The sequence below is a fragment of the Falco cherrug genome, chromosome 1 (assembly GCF_023634085.1).
Source record: "Falco cherrug isolate bFalChe1 chromosome 1, bFalChe1.pri, whole genome shotgun sequence".
Lineage (NCBI taxonomy): Eukaryota > Metazoa > Chordata > Aves > Falconiformes > Falconidae > Falco > Falco cherrug.
The window spans coordinates 72,004,878-72,019,728 of NC_073697.1; the positions used below are offsets into that span (position 1 = coordinate 72,004,878).

Below are 14,851 nucleotides of genomic sequence, written 5' to 3' on the forward strand. Positions count from 1 at the left end.
TTGTGGTGACTTAACTAAAATGTTTGTGCCGAGTCAGTTGTCTCCCATTTGTCCAGATACCGGCTTTCATGTAGTTGTGTGAAGGGTGACTGTTGGTTTACTGGGCAGGTGTTGAGGCTCACTGTGTTTTTTCTTTCAGTTATCTGAAGGTGCTACCTTAATCCTTTCTGATGTTGTCTTGTATTAGAAGTTATGAAATGGCATTGTCCTGCATGTGCTGAATAGTTTTGTATTGATTCTTCCAGTTTATATAGTTGTGATACTTCTGGAAGACTGACCAGGGAGACCTCTTTATATATTAAAAATTATTTGCTGAGCAAACATGAATGAGATTCTCAACTGAAATTATTTTTGGAAGATACTCTGCATTCATTAAGAGTGAGTCTTTGATGTAAAAATCTTTAGGGTAATAGTATTTGTACATCATTGTAAATACTAGGTGTCACAACTGTGGAGTATTGTGAATGAAAGCAAACTTTATCACAAAACCTAGCACTTAATTTATTTCCAAAATATGAAGGCTTTTCTTGTATGCTTGTTGTATTTGCATATGTAATATTTCTAACTCTTCTAGTTAGAAACCCCTGAAGGGGAAATGCTTAAACTGTAGTTGTCTGTACTTGGCTTTCTGTAGTATAATACAAATGATAACTGGGAAGTAGTACTGAAATGCTTCTTGAGCCCTTTGTGCATTGACCCTTTTAATTTGTTCTCTGGAGTTCTTGTATGTGATTAAAGGGGAAGATGTATATTTGATACTGTCAAAAAAAACCCCAGGGCTAACACTAGAAATTTTAGTCTAGATAGAATTTGAAGCACTTCTGAAGCACTGAGTATCTGTTTAGCTTTTTAGTGTTTCACTGAAGGAGATTCATCAGATTGTTCACCTGTGCTTCTGTGGTTTTGTCAGTGTTGTTCCCCATTAAGAAATCTTCAGAAACCATTTAGTTTTATTAAGAGGCAGGAAATTGTGCTACCTGCCCCCTGTACTGTATAAATCAAAGTACTAGCCTAGTTGTTGCTGGCCATTAGGCCTTCACATTTCAGTCTTTTTAACTGTGAACCTGGGAATGTATGAAAGCATTCCTTGAATGTGATGTAAATGAGCTTTTGAATGGAGATTTTATCTAGGTGAGTTGTTAAATTAAGGCATACTTAATTATTTTGAAGCATAAAGGTGTAGCTTCTTTGAAGTAAAACATAATGTGCTTAATAATGCTAAATGTATTGATAATGAAAATTAAAATCCCTATTAAGACAGATCTGTAGGTGTTATCAGGAGTTTGACAGCTGGGACTGTGAAGGTTAAACAGTGTTTATGTTATAAAGTGGAATGGATTTGAAGTGGTAGCAGCTTTGGTGAGGATAAACTGCGCAACATGGAAGTCTGGAGTCAACTGTTCCATTAATTAGCTGATTTACCATTACTTAATCCACCCTTAACACTGCTTTGTTCTCCTCAGACAACAAAATTTAGTTTTTAAGTACTACTTCTGTATTGCCCCATTTAGGAATGCCTATAGAGTCTTTGGGTCTGCTGTAGTTAGTATTTGTTTATATCACTATAGTACTTTTTCTTTCACTGGGTCAGCTGTACAGGCATTTTTTGTGTTGGTTGTAGGGAATAAGCTAAAGTCCTCGTTCCCTGTCTCTAATATTCTAGCATGGATTGCAGATTAGAGAGTGGTGGTGGTAACTGGTGGGGACACTTGACCTCACAATCGAGCTTTGTGCTCCCTGGTTTGAAGGAATGGCATTAGGATTTCAAACCTGACACAGGGTCATTTTGAACTGAATGACAAGACCGAGGGGGTTTGTATGCAAAGGGAATATATTATGCCACTTCATTGTGTTTAAGTATATTTGACATCTCTAGCACTGTCTCCAGACCGATTCCAAGTATTTTTTTCAAATCTCTAATCTGTGGTAAATGTGTAACTACGTTTATTGCAGTTTGAAATTTGAGAACTGATATGTGTTAAAATTCTGCTGTTTGATGCCTAAAGCTTTGGTAGTAGTCATGTTGCGGATGCAAAGATACTAGTTACTGCTTTAGTTTCTAGCTGCTTGTGACAGCTGATTTCAGACCTGAGAGCTGTAGGCATGTCTTCTACTTGTAATAACAGATTAAAAAAAAACAACACAAACAAAAAAAACCCAGGGCCTGTACATCTGTTTCCAATCATGCTTTGTTAGAAAGTGTTAAAAAATAATTTCACTTTTCTAACTGATTTTGGAAACTAATTTGTAGATGTGCATATTCTGGATAACATAGCATATTGTGTATTTCTGAAATAACTCAGAACTGTTTCGGAGTAAGACAAGTATGTTAAGTAAACCATTCTGGAAATACGACACAGGAAGCAAATCACTGAAGAGCAGAATACGAGTTCCTGCAGTTACTATTTATTGTAGGACCTGTTCAGATGTTGAAGAATAAAGGGATGCAGTTTGTGCCTCTGTGATGTCATTGGGCCCCTAATCCAGGATGAATTAGAGGAACTCTTAGCTTCAGTCTTTAAGTTACTTCAGAGAGCTAAATCACTTCAATAAAAATGGAAAAGGAATGTATTAATAACTCCTTTCTTCAAACAGGAAACCACTCCCAACCCTCAGCCTTCAGAAGAGGAGAAAACTGAGCCAGCACCTAGTCAGGAGGTTGCCAGCCCTGAACAGTATATTAAGCATCCACTACAAAACAGGTAAATAGTACTGAAGCAAGATTATAATTTTGCAAAGATAAAAATGCCTGTGGCTTTACAAAAGCTCTTGTTTACCTTAAGTTTTCTAGCAGCATTTTGAGAGTTCTCAGATGTTTTGAAGATTTTTGTAGTGAGGTTGCAGAGGAAGTAGAATCTGATCCTGTTCTAATTTAGAGGCTTTTTTTATGGAGTGTTGAGTGGTGTTATAAAAGATGAAAATATTTGCGCAAATTTTCATAATGCAGCCAGGTAATTGGAAAGAGCATGGCTTTGCGTTTGATTGGAGGCAAGCAGAGCTTTTACTGCGTTTGTCTGGTGTGTTTTAAGAGACTGATGTGAGATGTTGCTGCCAAGCAGAACTGGAACTCTGCCTTGTCCTTTGGGCAATTGAGTGCCAGTGGTAAAAACTTCTTATTCTTATTTCTTACCACAGTCTTACTCCTTCATATCTTACCTTTGTTTTTTTTCCTCTCCTATTTGGAACTGAAAGTAGTAGAAGCTGTGTTCATCAGCCAAAGAGCTCATTAGACTTGATCATGTGAGTGGCTGGTGTCTCGGGTAATACTGTTTTCATTATCTGTAGGAAGCACAGCAGAAGAAATGCTGTAAAGTGCACATGCACACATTTGTACCAGCGTGTCACTAAGGAAAACTTGTAGGACACTGGCATTTTCTTGTTTAAGAAGAAAAACATGGAGCAGTAGTCAAAAGTATAGTTAAGACAAGTTATCGAAAAATCAAAGCCCTCTTAACTGTTCGGTGTGTGAAAACAAGTATGTCTTAAAAGCTTTTTACTGAGCTGTGGAGATAATGGGTACTTAACAAGAAGCTTTGTGCTTGAAAACCTGAACTTAAAGTACTTTCCCGCACTAAAGATATTATAAGCTTACAGCTGAATTCCTTTAAATGTGCACAAAAGTTACCCCAGCAGCATACATATACTTTGAAAAGAGCTGCTAGGAAGTAATTTTCTTCAGCTGAGGTGGAGTGCTCCATACTTAATGTTGCTAAGTAGGTGCTGCCTTAAAGTGAACCTTTTGTTGTCTTTCAACTTCCTTCCTCTTTTTCATGTAATCAGTTTGATTAAATGGATGCTAACACTCTTTTACAAGTGGTAGTGGGACTATTTCTGGAAAATCGTAAACTTTCAAAACAAGGTTTGAAATGTCAGGAAAGGTCTCAGAACAACAGATTGATACCTGGTGACTTAAGGTACTCTACTGCGAGAAGATAAATCTACCCTAGTGCTAACCTAGTGAGTTCAACACTACTGAAACTATGAAATGAAAAATAAGCCTTTTTGGTTAAATGCATCATCAGGTATCCTGTTCCAGCATTTTAAACGATGATTTTTAGATCCAGAAAGAGCATCTTTGTGTGGAAAAGTTCAGTTTATATGTCTTGAGATTTGGACTCAGCAGAGATGATGAAGAAAATTGGATAGGACATTTTTCAGTTAGTCTTGTCTCTCTATACATGCAGGTCTAAAAACTTCAAATAGTTAAAGTTGGTGGTATTTAAGATCGTTGCCATTAATAAGCTTAATTTAAAAGTTTCCTTTTTAAAATTTATGCCGTCCTAGTGAGTGCTTGGGAGACTTTCATGTCATACATAGCTTATTGTAATTAGCTTTTGTAATCTTCATAAGGAAATTACTGGAAAGAGAGCTGTGCTCCTAGTTTGAATAGTTGATGTTGTTTTAGACGATAATCAGTTATTTGAGGTAGGAGATGGCAGTTCAGCAGTGGCAGCAGGAAGGAACATTGAGGCTTAGAGGTTTAGAGTCTTAGAAATGTTCCAAAGCTATTTAAAATATTTACTTAAATGGGTTGATCAAATCTGCCACGATTCCTTTAATGGAAACACAAATATTGTTCATCTGCAGAGAGTTTGAGAACTGAGTTTTTCTTGTAGCTTATTGATGAAAATTGACTTCCATGCTACATTATTAAGGTTTAAAATTAGTTTAGATATAACAATATAAATAATGTATTACATTTTTAATATAAGTTTAATTTCTAGATGCTATTACTCAATTTTGTTTTCCTTTTTAGATGGGCACTGTGGTTTTTTAAAAATGACAAGAGCAAAACTTGGCAAGCAAATCTTCGTCTTATCTCGAAGTTTGATACTGTTGAAGATTTTTGGGCGTAAGTAAAGGTTTTTCAATCTGGGTAATAATCCTGGCATATGTTGGCAAAGCTTATGCCAAAGTAAACATACTTCATTAACTGTAACTTTTTGGGTATAGTATGAAATGTTTGCAAAATTGAAGGTGATGTCTACCCCATTCTTCAGAATGTGGTAGAATGTAACCTTTGAAGAAAAGTTGATTGGAGGAGTTCTTCACACTTTAAATGCACACTGTCTTGCCGTTAACACTCCAATGCTGCTTATAGTTATATGTACATGACATACATGTAGAAAACTATTTGTGCAGTAGCTATCTCTTGGTAATGCAAATTTGTAAATTCTTGTAGCCAACTAATTGTCATTCCTCAGTCCCAAATTTTGCTGGTTGACTAAATTCTCAGACAGCTGGCTTACTTCAGATGTTCAAGAATGCCTGAATTTGGAGCATAGTACTTGGGAGATTGATGCAGATTAATGACATTCTTGAAAGAAGTTCATTAGAGGTTACATAAGAACTAACTTCATTCTAAATTGAAGGTATCCAAAAGCAGCTAGGCTCAAAGAGCAATAACAAAGCATTTGAAGGTAGGCCTGCGCTTCCCAAACACTTGATTCAGTCAAATGCAAGTGGCTTACTTGAAAGATTTTTTTTTTTGCCTGCCATAATGATGGAATATGGAGAAAATGAAAGTGGCCTGAAATTGAGGGTGAAAAAAATGCATTATATATTTCATCTTAGTATTTCATGCTACATTGAGTGGTAGCGTTCTTAAGGTTTTTGTTGCATACCTTCTTCTGGATGTGATTGGTAAGGGAGAGATGGTGTCTTAGCAGAATAATGAGACCCATCAGTGACACACTAGCAACAGAGAAGAAATAAAGGTGCTGAAAATGTTGAACAAGTAATTTATCAGTGCAGTCATCAGAGAGAGGGGAATAGGATTCTGTGCTTGTAACCAGCTTTCCCATTCTACTATGGGGGTGACGGTTGAGTGAGCAGTAGTTTGCAGTCTTGGAGTATGCGATGGGCAGCTAAATTGTTTGATGCTCACTGCTGAACTTCATTAAGGGTAAGTTTTTTGAGCTCCTATAACCAAGATAGTCTGGGTAATTAAAAGAAGCACTTAATCTAGATGTCTGCAGTGAAGGTAAAATCAAGCAATTGAGAAGTTAAGCCTCCATTGTGGTTGGAGTGGGAAGCAGGTGTGGTGTTCTGGGGAGAAAATTTTAAGGTAAACTCAAAAGGAGGGAAACTGGTAAATCTGTAACTGGCTTTGTAAATTCCTATGCCTGACTTGTAATTGTTAGAACGCTGCAGTAATTCATTTCCTTTTTGGTGGTGGACCATGCCTGAATGTTGGTTGGTCTTGGCCGGCAGGTTACTGTGGTATGTGCAGGCCTTTTTCTGAAGTCTGACCTTCACAATGCAGGGTGGGGAGGAAATCTGTCCTCTTGCTAGAGAAGGAGACTCCTTTAGTTGTTTGGGTTTTTTTCTCTAAACTGCGTAGTTGTGGATTTAATTCAGAGCATGTATTTTATACTTTAAGTTGTTTGTTCTTGCCTTTTGAGTTCATTTCAATTACCAGGCCTACAGTCTTAGCCCCTAGAATATTGTGTTAAATAGCAAAGTCAAGTATTCCTCCTAAAACCTCTCTCTGCAGAGAGAGTAGCCTTAAAAATATAAACAATTAACCATATTCCATGTATATGTACAGAATACACATGCACGCAACATGAACACACATGAAAGTTAAAGTGAGTTACATTTCTAATAACTTTTAGAACTACGTTTAAAAGCAGCACTGGTATAGGAACCCAGCAAGCGTTCATAAACCAGTTTCCATTCTATTTCTTTAAGCCCCAAATATCTTAAAGCTAATGCTTTTATACTGCTGAAAAAAAGGTAAGAAATAGGGTTGCTTCTAAAGTAATGTTAGTTTTTTAAAAAAATTTTTGTATTCTGTTCGGTCATACATCTTAAATTCTTTAAGAATTGTGTGCCTTAAAATAATGCTTAGTTTTTAATCCTGCTTTTTTCCCTTCAATAGTTTATACAACCATATCCAGCTCTCTAGTAATTTAATGCCTGGTTGTGACTACTCGCTCTTTAAGGTATGCTTGCTAACCTTTTTTCTTCAGTTGTGAATGTTGATGGATGGTTTCCTGACTAAGCAAGACACTGTCCAAAAATTTCACTTTGGATGTTTAGTAATATGGTTGGGAATATCTTAAAGATGTTAATATTTTAGAAAGTCCCAAACACATGCCTTCTAAAAATCAGGCTGTCACTAGTTCTGAAAATGCAAGTCCTTGCTTTACACACTTCACAGACAGTATGTTTTCATCTGTTACTGTTTGTCTTCATTCTGTTCGAGATGTTTGTGCTAATAATTAACTGTTAATAATGTTTATAATGAGAGATTTTCCAGCTGTGTCATTTGGTGTCATGTGAAATGAGAAAATGTCCAAGTTCTGTGGGAGACTGCAATGTTTGCCAGTATTCTTTGAACACTGCTAGCCAGATGCAGCAGCTCTTATAATTAATTTTTACACCACCAGTTAAATGCTGTATTACTTGGGTGCAATTTTCTGTTTCATACATAACACTGACACTTAAAGCATGCTGAGGAAGTGTTCAGACTAGCAAATAAGAAATGCCGATGAGAAAGTGTACGTGAAATCCTGCCTCAGCTGGAGTGGAGATCTGAACCAGAGCTCTAAATTAAATCGTAGCCTTTCCAAAGTGCTTATAACATACAGCTTCCTTTCTGGATTCAGATACCTAAATAATCCCCTGAGTGCTGGTGCCTGGTTCTTCCTCTGCTTACAAAACAGAGCTGCTGGCTGGGAGTTCTCGGTAAACTTTACATAGTTTGTAAACCCCAGCAGCTTTGGGTACTAAAGAGATGGCAATACTTTGGTTTGGGAAGGTAACTATCTTAGGTGACTGAGAAAACTTACTAGTAAAATTTTTAGAAGCTGTAGGCCCTTCAGAGGTAAGGGTATCTATGGATCATGCTTGTATTTTTTGCATGAATTTTAATTTTTTGTATCCTGTGTTTGCTTCAGCAATAATTTAATTAAATACATGAAACAGGTACAGAATTGGTAACTGTTGCAGGCTTCTGAGCAATCTCTAGCTGTAGTCCTTCAATTCTGACCTGGTAGGAGTGCCTCTTAAAGGTGAAGTGTGAGCTCTGCAGCTGCCAGTGAGGGTGTTAAATTTAAACTGAGCTGACACCACTCCATCCTTTTCAGCCAAAGTTTTGTAGCGCAACTGTCTATTAAGACAGTTCTTAACAGAGTTTCTCTGTCTAGACAATTACCTGATTTTTTTTTAATGACTGACTTTTCTGAAGTGCAGCATAGCTGGTAATTTGGGAGTGGCAGCTGGCTGCTTTTCTGCAGTGGTGCATCCAGAGTCACTTAATTCAGTGCAGGGCCATTGGTAAAGCATGAATTGGAATGCAACTTGCTTCTAAATGGTGAGTTGATTTTTGTGGCCCTGACGATTGAAATTATCTTATTCTCAACTTGTGTTCAGGAAGTTACTGAGATAAACTGTCAAGGGTGTCTGTTTCAGTTAAGTAATCTTTGTGCATAAACGAAGCACTTGGCCAATGTTGCACTGAGTCCAAGACTTAAAATAAGGACTTCAGAATGTAGCTGCTAATTTTATCTGGTTTCTTACGGGCTAAAGTGGATGGTTGACTTCGCCTGTTCCCATAGGGGATTTTATCTAAGTGGTGTAGCCAAGACTTGCTTGGGCTGTGATTCTTCTGTAGAAATAAAAACTCATTAGAGACAGTGTACTTGTTAAGCTGTTTTGAAATTTTGTTATTGGTATGACGCAGTCTTTCTGGACAGGTGTGTATCTTAAACTGTACCACTTAAGTTGCTATTTCAGTTATCACTGGCCTTGTGGTTATTCTTTAGGAAAAATATAGTTCAGGTCTAATTTAACTTCTGGCTTTTCTTTGCAGGATGGTATTGAACCAATGTGGGAAGATGAAAAAAACAAGCGAGGAGGGCGATGGCTAATTACACTAAACAAACAGCAGAGACGAAGTGACCTTGATCGCTTCTGGCTAGAGACAGTAAGCACTATGGCCTTACAAAGTTGCAAGTGAAGAATCTTGCATTTGTATTTGATATTTTAACTTGTTTGTTCTTTGTGTGCCACACTAGATGTCTTAACTTCCTGGCAGCACAGTCCTGTAAGTTTTTATTGACAGTCTGTATTTGAAACATTTTTCAATAATGATGATTAATGTAGTTGTATTCTGTTGAATACTTTCTTACAGTGGGCAGTAATAGAGATAATTCTGCAGGACATATTAACCTTTTCCTGTGGAATGTACAGAATAGCTGTCAAGCTACTGGGAAAATAACGTCTCTTGAATGTAATTTAACTGCTTAAATGTAAGAATTTCTTTTACAAATACTGTTACAAATGAATAGTTTTGATGTTTTGGCCTTGCTGAAACCAGGGATTTTCAGGTTATTTATATTCCTCCTGTGCTTAGCCTAACACTAGGATAGGCAAGTAATAGTACAATCTTCCTGTAAGTACACTATAAAAAAACTTCTTTCCATTGCTCTTACCTCTTTGGAATAGATTTTTTGAATGGTGAATAAACTTCCAGTGGTTTTGTGGGTTGCAGTAAATGTGTTGTAGAAAAGGGTACAACTGTGCTGTCCAGGAACTAACTCGGAATAGGCTAAAACAGTCCACTGTCATCTGGAGTTTATGGGAATGGATTGCAGATGGTACAATGCAAACCAATTTTTATCAAATCTCTGATCTGTGTTTCCCTTCTGTGAGAGGCATTAAGTATTGCACCCCTCTGAAAGGGAGAAATTGCCTTCTGGATCAAAGCAGAGATATCCAAAGTACCAGCGCTATTATGATCTTTCCAGTTCACTGTAGTAGTGATTTGAAGAAAGGATTGCAAGCACTACGCTACTAGCCAATATGACTGCACATGAGTAAATAAATGTCTTGCTGTGTGCATTTGGTCTCTCCAATTAAATGCCTATATGAGTCCTTCAGATTCTTAGTAACCATTAGACTATATACGTGTTTCCAATCCATATGTATTTAGACTTAAAGCTAGAGAGTTCTGGCTTTTGTTTAGCAGCAAGCAATGGCACAGAGCCCAAATACCCAGGTGAGTGGGATATGTGCTCTGAAACAACCCTGTGACTTCTAATTTCAGTAGCCAACTTTCTCCAATAAAAATTAAAGCCTGTTTATTACTCCTCTTTGGAACAAAATTTTATTTTAATCTAATGATCTTTAATGTTCTTAGGTGTAAAGTAAACTTAATTTCAGAAGACAAAATGTATTTGACTAGTGTTTATTGACCATGGTAGCCATACTGGCTTGTATATATCCTAAGGCTGCTGATCAGTATTTCAAATGTTTGTGTGTGGTTTAAACTTTAAAAATTTACAGCTTTCATTACTCGTGTGCAGCCTGCAGCTGGGCATAACATTTTAAGTGTGTGTAGTTATACCTGATTTATTCAGTAGCACACTGTCATCTTTGTATTTCCTTGATGAAGTCAGCCCTTGCAGCTCTCATGGGTACTAAAAGATCTGCTTTGTTCAAAAAGTTGTGAGTGTGTTGAATTTCCAAATGTTACAAGAGATTCTGGAAAATTAATATAGTGGCAGTGTTTAATGTACTGTAAAAGTCAAACAGGCATACATTTGGAGACTTCAGTGTGCAGAAGGATTTTTAATTCAGCATGGACTAGATGAATCCATCTTAACTACAAACTCTGTTTTGAATATCTGAAAATCTGGTGAAACAAGTTGCAAGTTGAAGATTTTCAAATACTGCTTTCACGGCTGGCATGTTACACAACGATGTGACCTAATTCACTGTGGTGTTCCTGAAGTATACCACCTCTGCCGATTCCAAGCTTGACCACTAGAAATCTGTGGGGGAAGAATCTTGTGTTACTCATATGCTTGTATTGTTGCAGTTGCATACACACTGTTCAGGATGACTGATTCCCACTTCAGAGTCTGTGGGAGCTCTGAAGCTTCCCGTGCATGTTGATAGGATGCAGTACTTCATTAGATGGCAGTTCTAATCTGAGTTGCAGTCTGATTTGCCTCTGAATTTGATATTCTTCAGAACTGAAGTTGGACCTTACGTGGCTGACACACTGCCCAAATAGTACTTCATGGGTTGTTCCTAGATAGTAAATGCAAACACTTAAAATTTCAGATTTGTTTACCTGTGTTAAATGTACTTCAGAAAAAAGAATAAATTCCTTTAATCCTTACATAATTTTGGATTGGGAGGATGGAGTGGGAGGCAACACTATCAAAACTATCAACTTGCAGCTGCTGGGACAGGAGGAGAGATGGGGAACTTGAAATAAGAGGAAGACACCCTACTACAGCTGAGTTTACATTCACTTGTAACGTTTGGAACTTCAAGAAGATACTGCAGTAAACAAAGTGATTGTTTTATGTCAAACTATAAGCAGTAAAATGTAGTATGTATTCCTCAGTCCTTTGTGTATACTTTTGTGTTTGCCTGTGGAACAAGATTCTGACTTTGAACTGCCACTTTTAATGGTTAATCTTTGTTTTGTAGCTGCTGTGCCTTATTGGGGAGTCGTTTGATGACTACAGTGATGATGTATGTGGTGCTGTTGTTAATGTTAGAACTAAGGGTGATAAAATAGCAATATGGACAACTGAATGTGAAAACAGGGATGCTGTTACACATATAGGGTAAGTAATGTGATTGTCTTGAATGTGAAGTGTAACAAGGCACTTAAAGCCAGCTAACTTGATAGAGAATGCACTTCAGGCAGATGTAGCCTGTGCAGAGCTGTATGCCAAATTAAGTAATTCAGTACCAAATTTTGTGTTATAGTATAGTTTTTTGTAAGGGCTTAGTTAGTGCAGCAGTACAAAGAAGTTACTAACTTTGCTATAGTTTAGAAATAATGAGGATTTGAACGCAAATCTTGGCAGAATTTTTACACTTCACAATGACGCATTGTAATTAACACCTGTAGATAATGTAGATTCTGTTGCAGTATGCCAGTTTGTAAAGATGGGTAGGCCGTAACGGTAGAGCATTGGTAAGATTTTTCTCAGGAAAGAGATGCTTACAAGTAATAGGAAGGAAGCGTAAATCTTGAGGTCACAAGGATGTCCTTATATTTGAAAAAGTCTGGACAGTGACATGCTGTGAAACTCTGCAGATATATTTCCTCCTCCTCTTCTCTTTTCAAGTACACATCAAACAATAAAGCTGAGTTTCATGGATTACTTGACATGTGTAATAGCATGTTGCTTACTGGAATGAAGACTACAACAGTAGTCATCTCTGATTATGATGAATCTGTACTACGGAAAGTGCTTGTGCTCTGTTTAGCAAGTACTGCTAAAGTTAGTGAATTCCTGATGCTATAGTATTGATACTTCATAATTACTTGCTGTTAAATTCAGTTGTTGTAGGCCACTTAATTCTGTTGTTTTGCATAGGTTATTTATCTTCCCAGCTTAGGACACTTTAACATGCCTTAGGCCAGACCTTAAACTGTCAGGCATAGTAGCTTGCTGAGTTTTTAACTTACTGTGTGGCACTTGACACACTCCTCATTTGGGCCTTTAAGAATCTGGTGGGCTCTGCTTTATACTAACAATTTAATTATGCAGTCATGCTCAGACTTAGAAGGTAAGTGTAACACTAAGCAAACAACTGTGGTACACATCTTCTGCTAGTAGAGAATAACCTTATCAAACCTAGTAGGCATCAGAACCTTTTTTAGAATGTATTAACCATTAACTAAGGACCTAAGGTGACTCCATTAGAGAACTGTAAAAAGTGTAAGATTTTGTAAACTGACACAATGACTTAAGGTAAGTTATGTTGACTACCTGCTGTTACATTGCCATAACTCCAAAGACAATACATCAGCTTTTATATAACAGTTAAAACTGGGGTAAGCTATGGCACTGTGAACTCTCCATGATGATTAGGGTAAGTTAAAAAACCAAATTTATGTCGTCTTTGTTAACAATCTGCAGTTGAACAGGCTTGTTCTGTGGTTTAGCCAGAGCTTGCAGCCTAGTATCATTAGTGACTTACATCTTACACTGCGTTCCACAGCTTAGAGCGTGTGTAACATGGGTATTGCTGCTTAAAGCATAAGATCCAAGCTGATTTTTCTTAAAGCTCTTGTTTGGGTAGCTGATGGTCACCAGTAGTACCATGGGGGTGTGCTGTCTATAAGTAGTTAAAGACAAGAGAGCAAGTCTGTGCAGCTGAGATGTGTGGTGATAATAACTGTTCCAAGCAATTGCTGTTTCATTTGGTTCAGGTGCTATCAGGTGCTGATAGTAGAATCCCTGTGTTCTACATTAATGTAGGCCTGTTGGTTATGTTTTTGGCAAGAGCTTGTCCTATTTTATATGGTAAGTTATTCATACAAAACTATAAGCTGATTTTAGATGCAATAAGCTAGAAAAATCTTGTTTAGAGTCCTTTATTCATACCTGAGAAATTGTTTCTAAGTAACTGTTTCATGAAGGTGTCAGCAGTTCTTAAAAGCAGGTGTCCTGTTCCTAATTCCTTCCTAAGGGCTTTGCTTAAACTGTTGTTCTATTTCTTTTCTCCAGGAGAGTATACAAGGAAAGATTAGGACTTCCTCCAAAGATAGTGATTGGTTATCAGTCCCATGCAGACACAGCTACTAAGAGCGGCTCCACCACTAAAAATAGGTTTGTTGTTTAAGAAGACACCTTCTGAGTATTCTTTCATAGGAGACTGCGTCAAGCAATCGAGATTTGGGAGCTGAACCAAAGCCTCTTCAAAAGCAGAGTGGACTACATTTAAATTTGATTTCCATCTAAGTGTTGCTAAGATTTGTGGGAAGTCTCATTTGCCTTTGTCTTGTACTTCTGTGTTCAGTTTTTTCTATTTGGCTGAAGTAACCATTACAAATCAGAATTTGAGTACACTTCACCCCCCGAATCCATAAATGTTTTCCTGGCCCACTCTGTAATAGCTTGGTAGAAACATTACTATTACAAAAGAAAAAATTGTTTATCCACAGTATTCAGAAAAGAAGTTGCATTTCTGTACCTGCAGGAAATTACTCTGTTTTACATTTGCATTGTATGCAGTAACATTTTGCTGGTTTGAAAAAGAGTATGGTGCATACAGTTTTCTAGCAATTTTTTTATACAGCATCCTCTTTGCTGTAACCTATGCTGGTGGCTGCTAGATTAATTTATTTGTTTTCCCTATTTGATAACATTAGTGATATTTTGATTTCAGTTGTTTTTGCTCATGTAACATTTGGTGAAGAATATGGGAATATGACAAAGGTGGAATAAACATTAATTTTGTGCATTCTTTGGTAATTTTTGGTTTTTTGTAACATCAAAACTTTGCTACAAATTTATGCATTTCAGTCAAATCGGTGATCTGTGTGATTTCCTAAACATAATTGTGGATTTTTTAATGTAACACCATAATTTACATTCCTTACTAGAAATAGTATGTCTGTTTTTGTATCTTACGCTGTATTTTAACACTTTGTATTACTTAGGTTATTTTGCTTTGGTTAAAATGGCTCAAGTAGAAAAGCGGTCCCATTCATATTAAGACAGTGTACAAAACTGTAAATAAAATGTGTACAGTGAATTGTCTTTTAGACAACTAGATTTGTCCTTTTATTTCTCCATCTATACAGCAAGTATTTGTACCTCTTGTGACAAGGCAGTCTCTACTGTGGCTTCTATTGTAGTGTCTTCCAGGAAAGATAGTCTGGAGTTATAGTCTGTTGGAACTTCTAATAAATCTATTAGATAGCACCCAAAATCAAAGTGAAATTATATTTATGTGGCTAGTGGTTTTTTTCTTGGTGGTTGGTCTAACTGATCATGGTTTGCATTGTTTCTCTTTACTTAACATTTATGGTAACCAAGAAATTGAAGGGTATGTAGAAAGCCATTTAGTTTCAGGTAGGAACTAC

General features: G+C 37.0%; 1 protein-coding gene across 1 annotated transcript in view; it reads left to right on the forward strand.

Moving 5' to 3' along the window:
* Window positions 1–14,529, forward strand: part of EIF4E (eukaryotic translation initiation factor 4E) — a 20,278-nt gene extending 5,749 nt beyond the window's left edge. The window contains exons 2-7 of the mRNA XM_005443829.4: window positions 2,596–2,702; window positions 4,757–4,852; window positions 6,884–6,947; window positions 8,819–8,932; window positions 11,452–11,591; window positions 13,491–14,529. Of these exons, the coding sequence (XP_005443886.1) occupies window positions 2,596–2,702; window positions 4,757–4,852; window positions 6,884–6,947; window positions 8,819–8,932; window positions 11,452–11,591; window positions 13,491–13,605 (636 nt within the window). The 3' untranslated portion in view covers window positions 13,606–14,529. The remainder of the gene's footprint in view (window positions 1–2,595; window positions 2,703–4,756; window positions 4,853–6,883; window positions 6,948–8,818; window positions 8,933–11,451; window positions 11,592–13,490) is intronic.
* The last annotated feature ends 322 nt before the right edge of the window (window positions 14,530–14,851 follow it).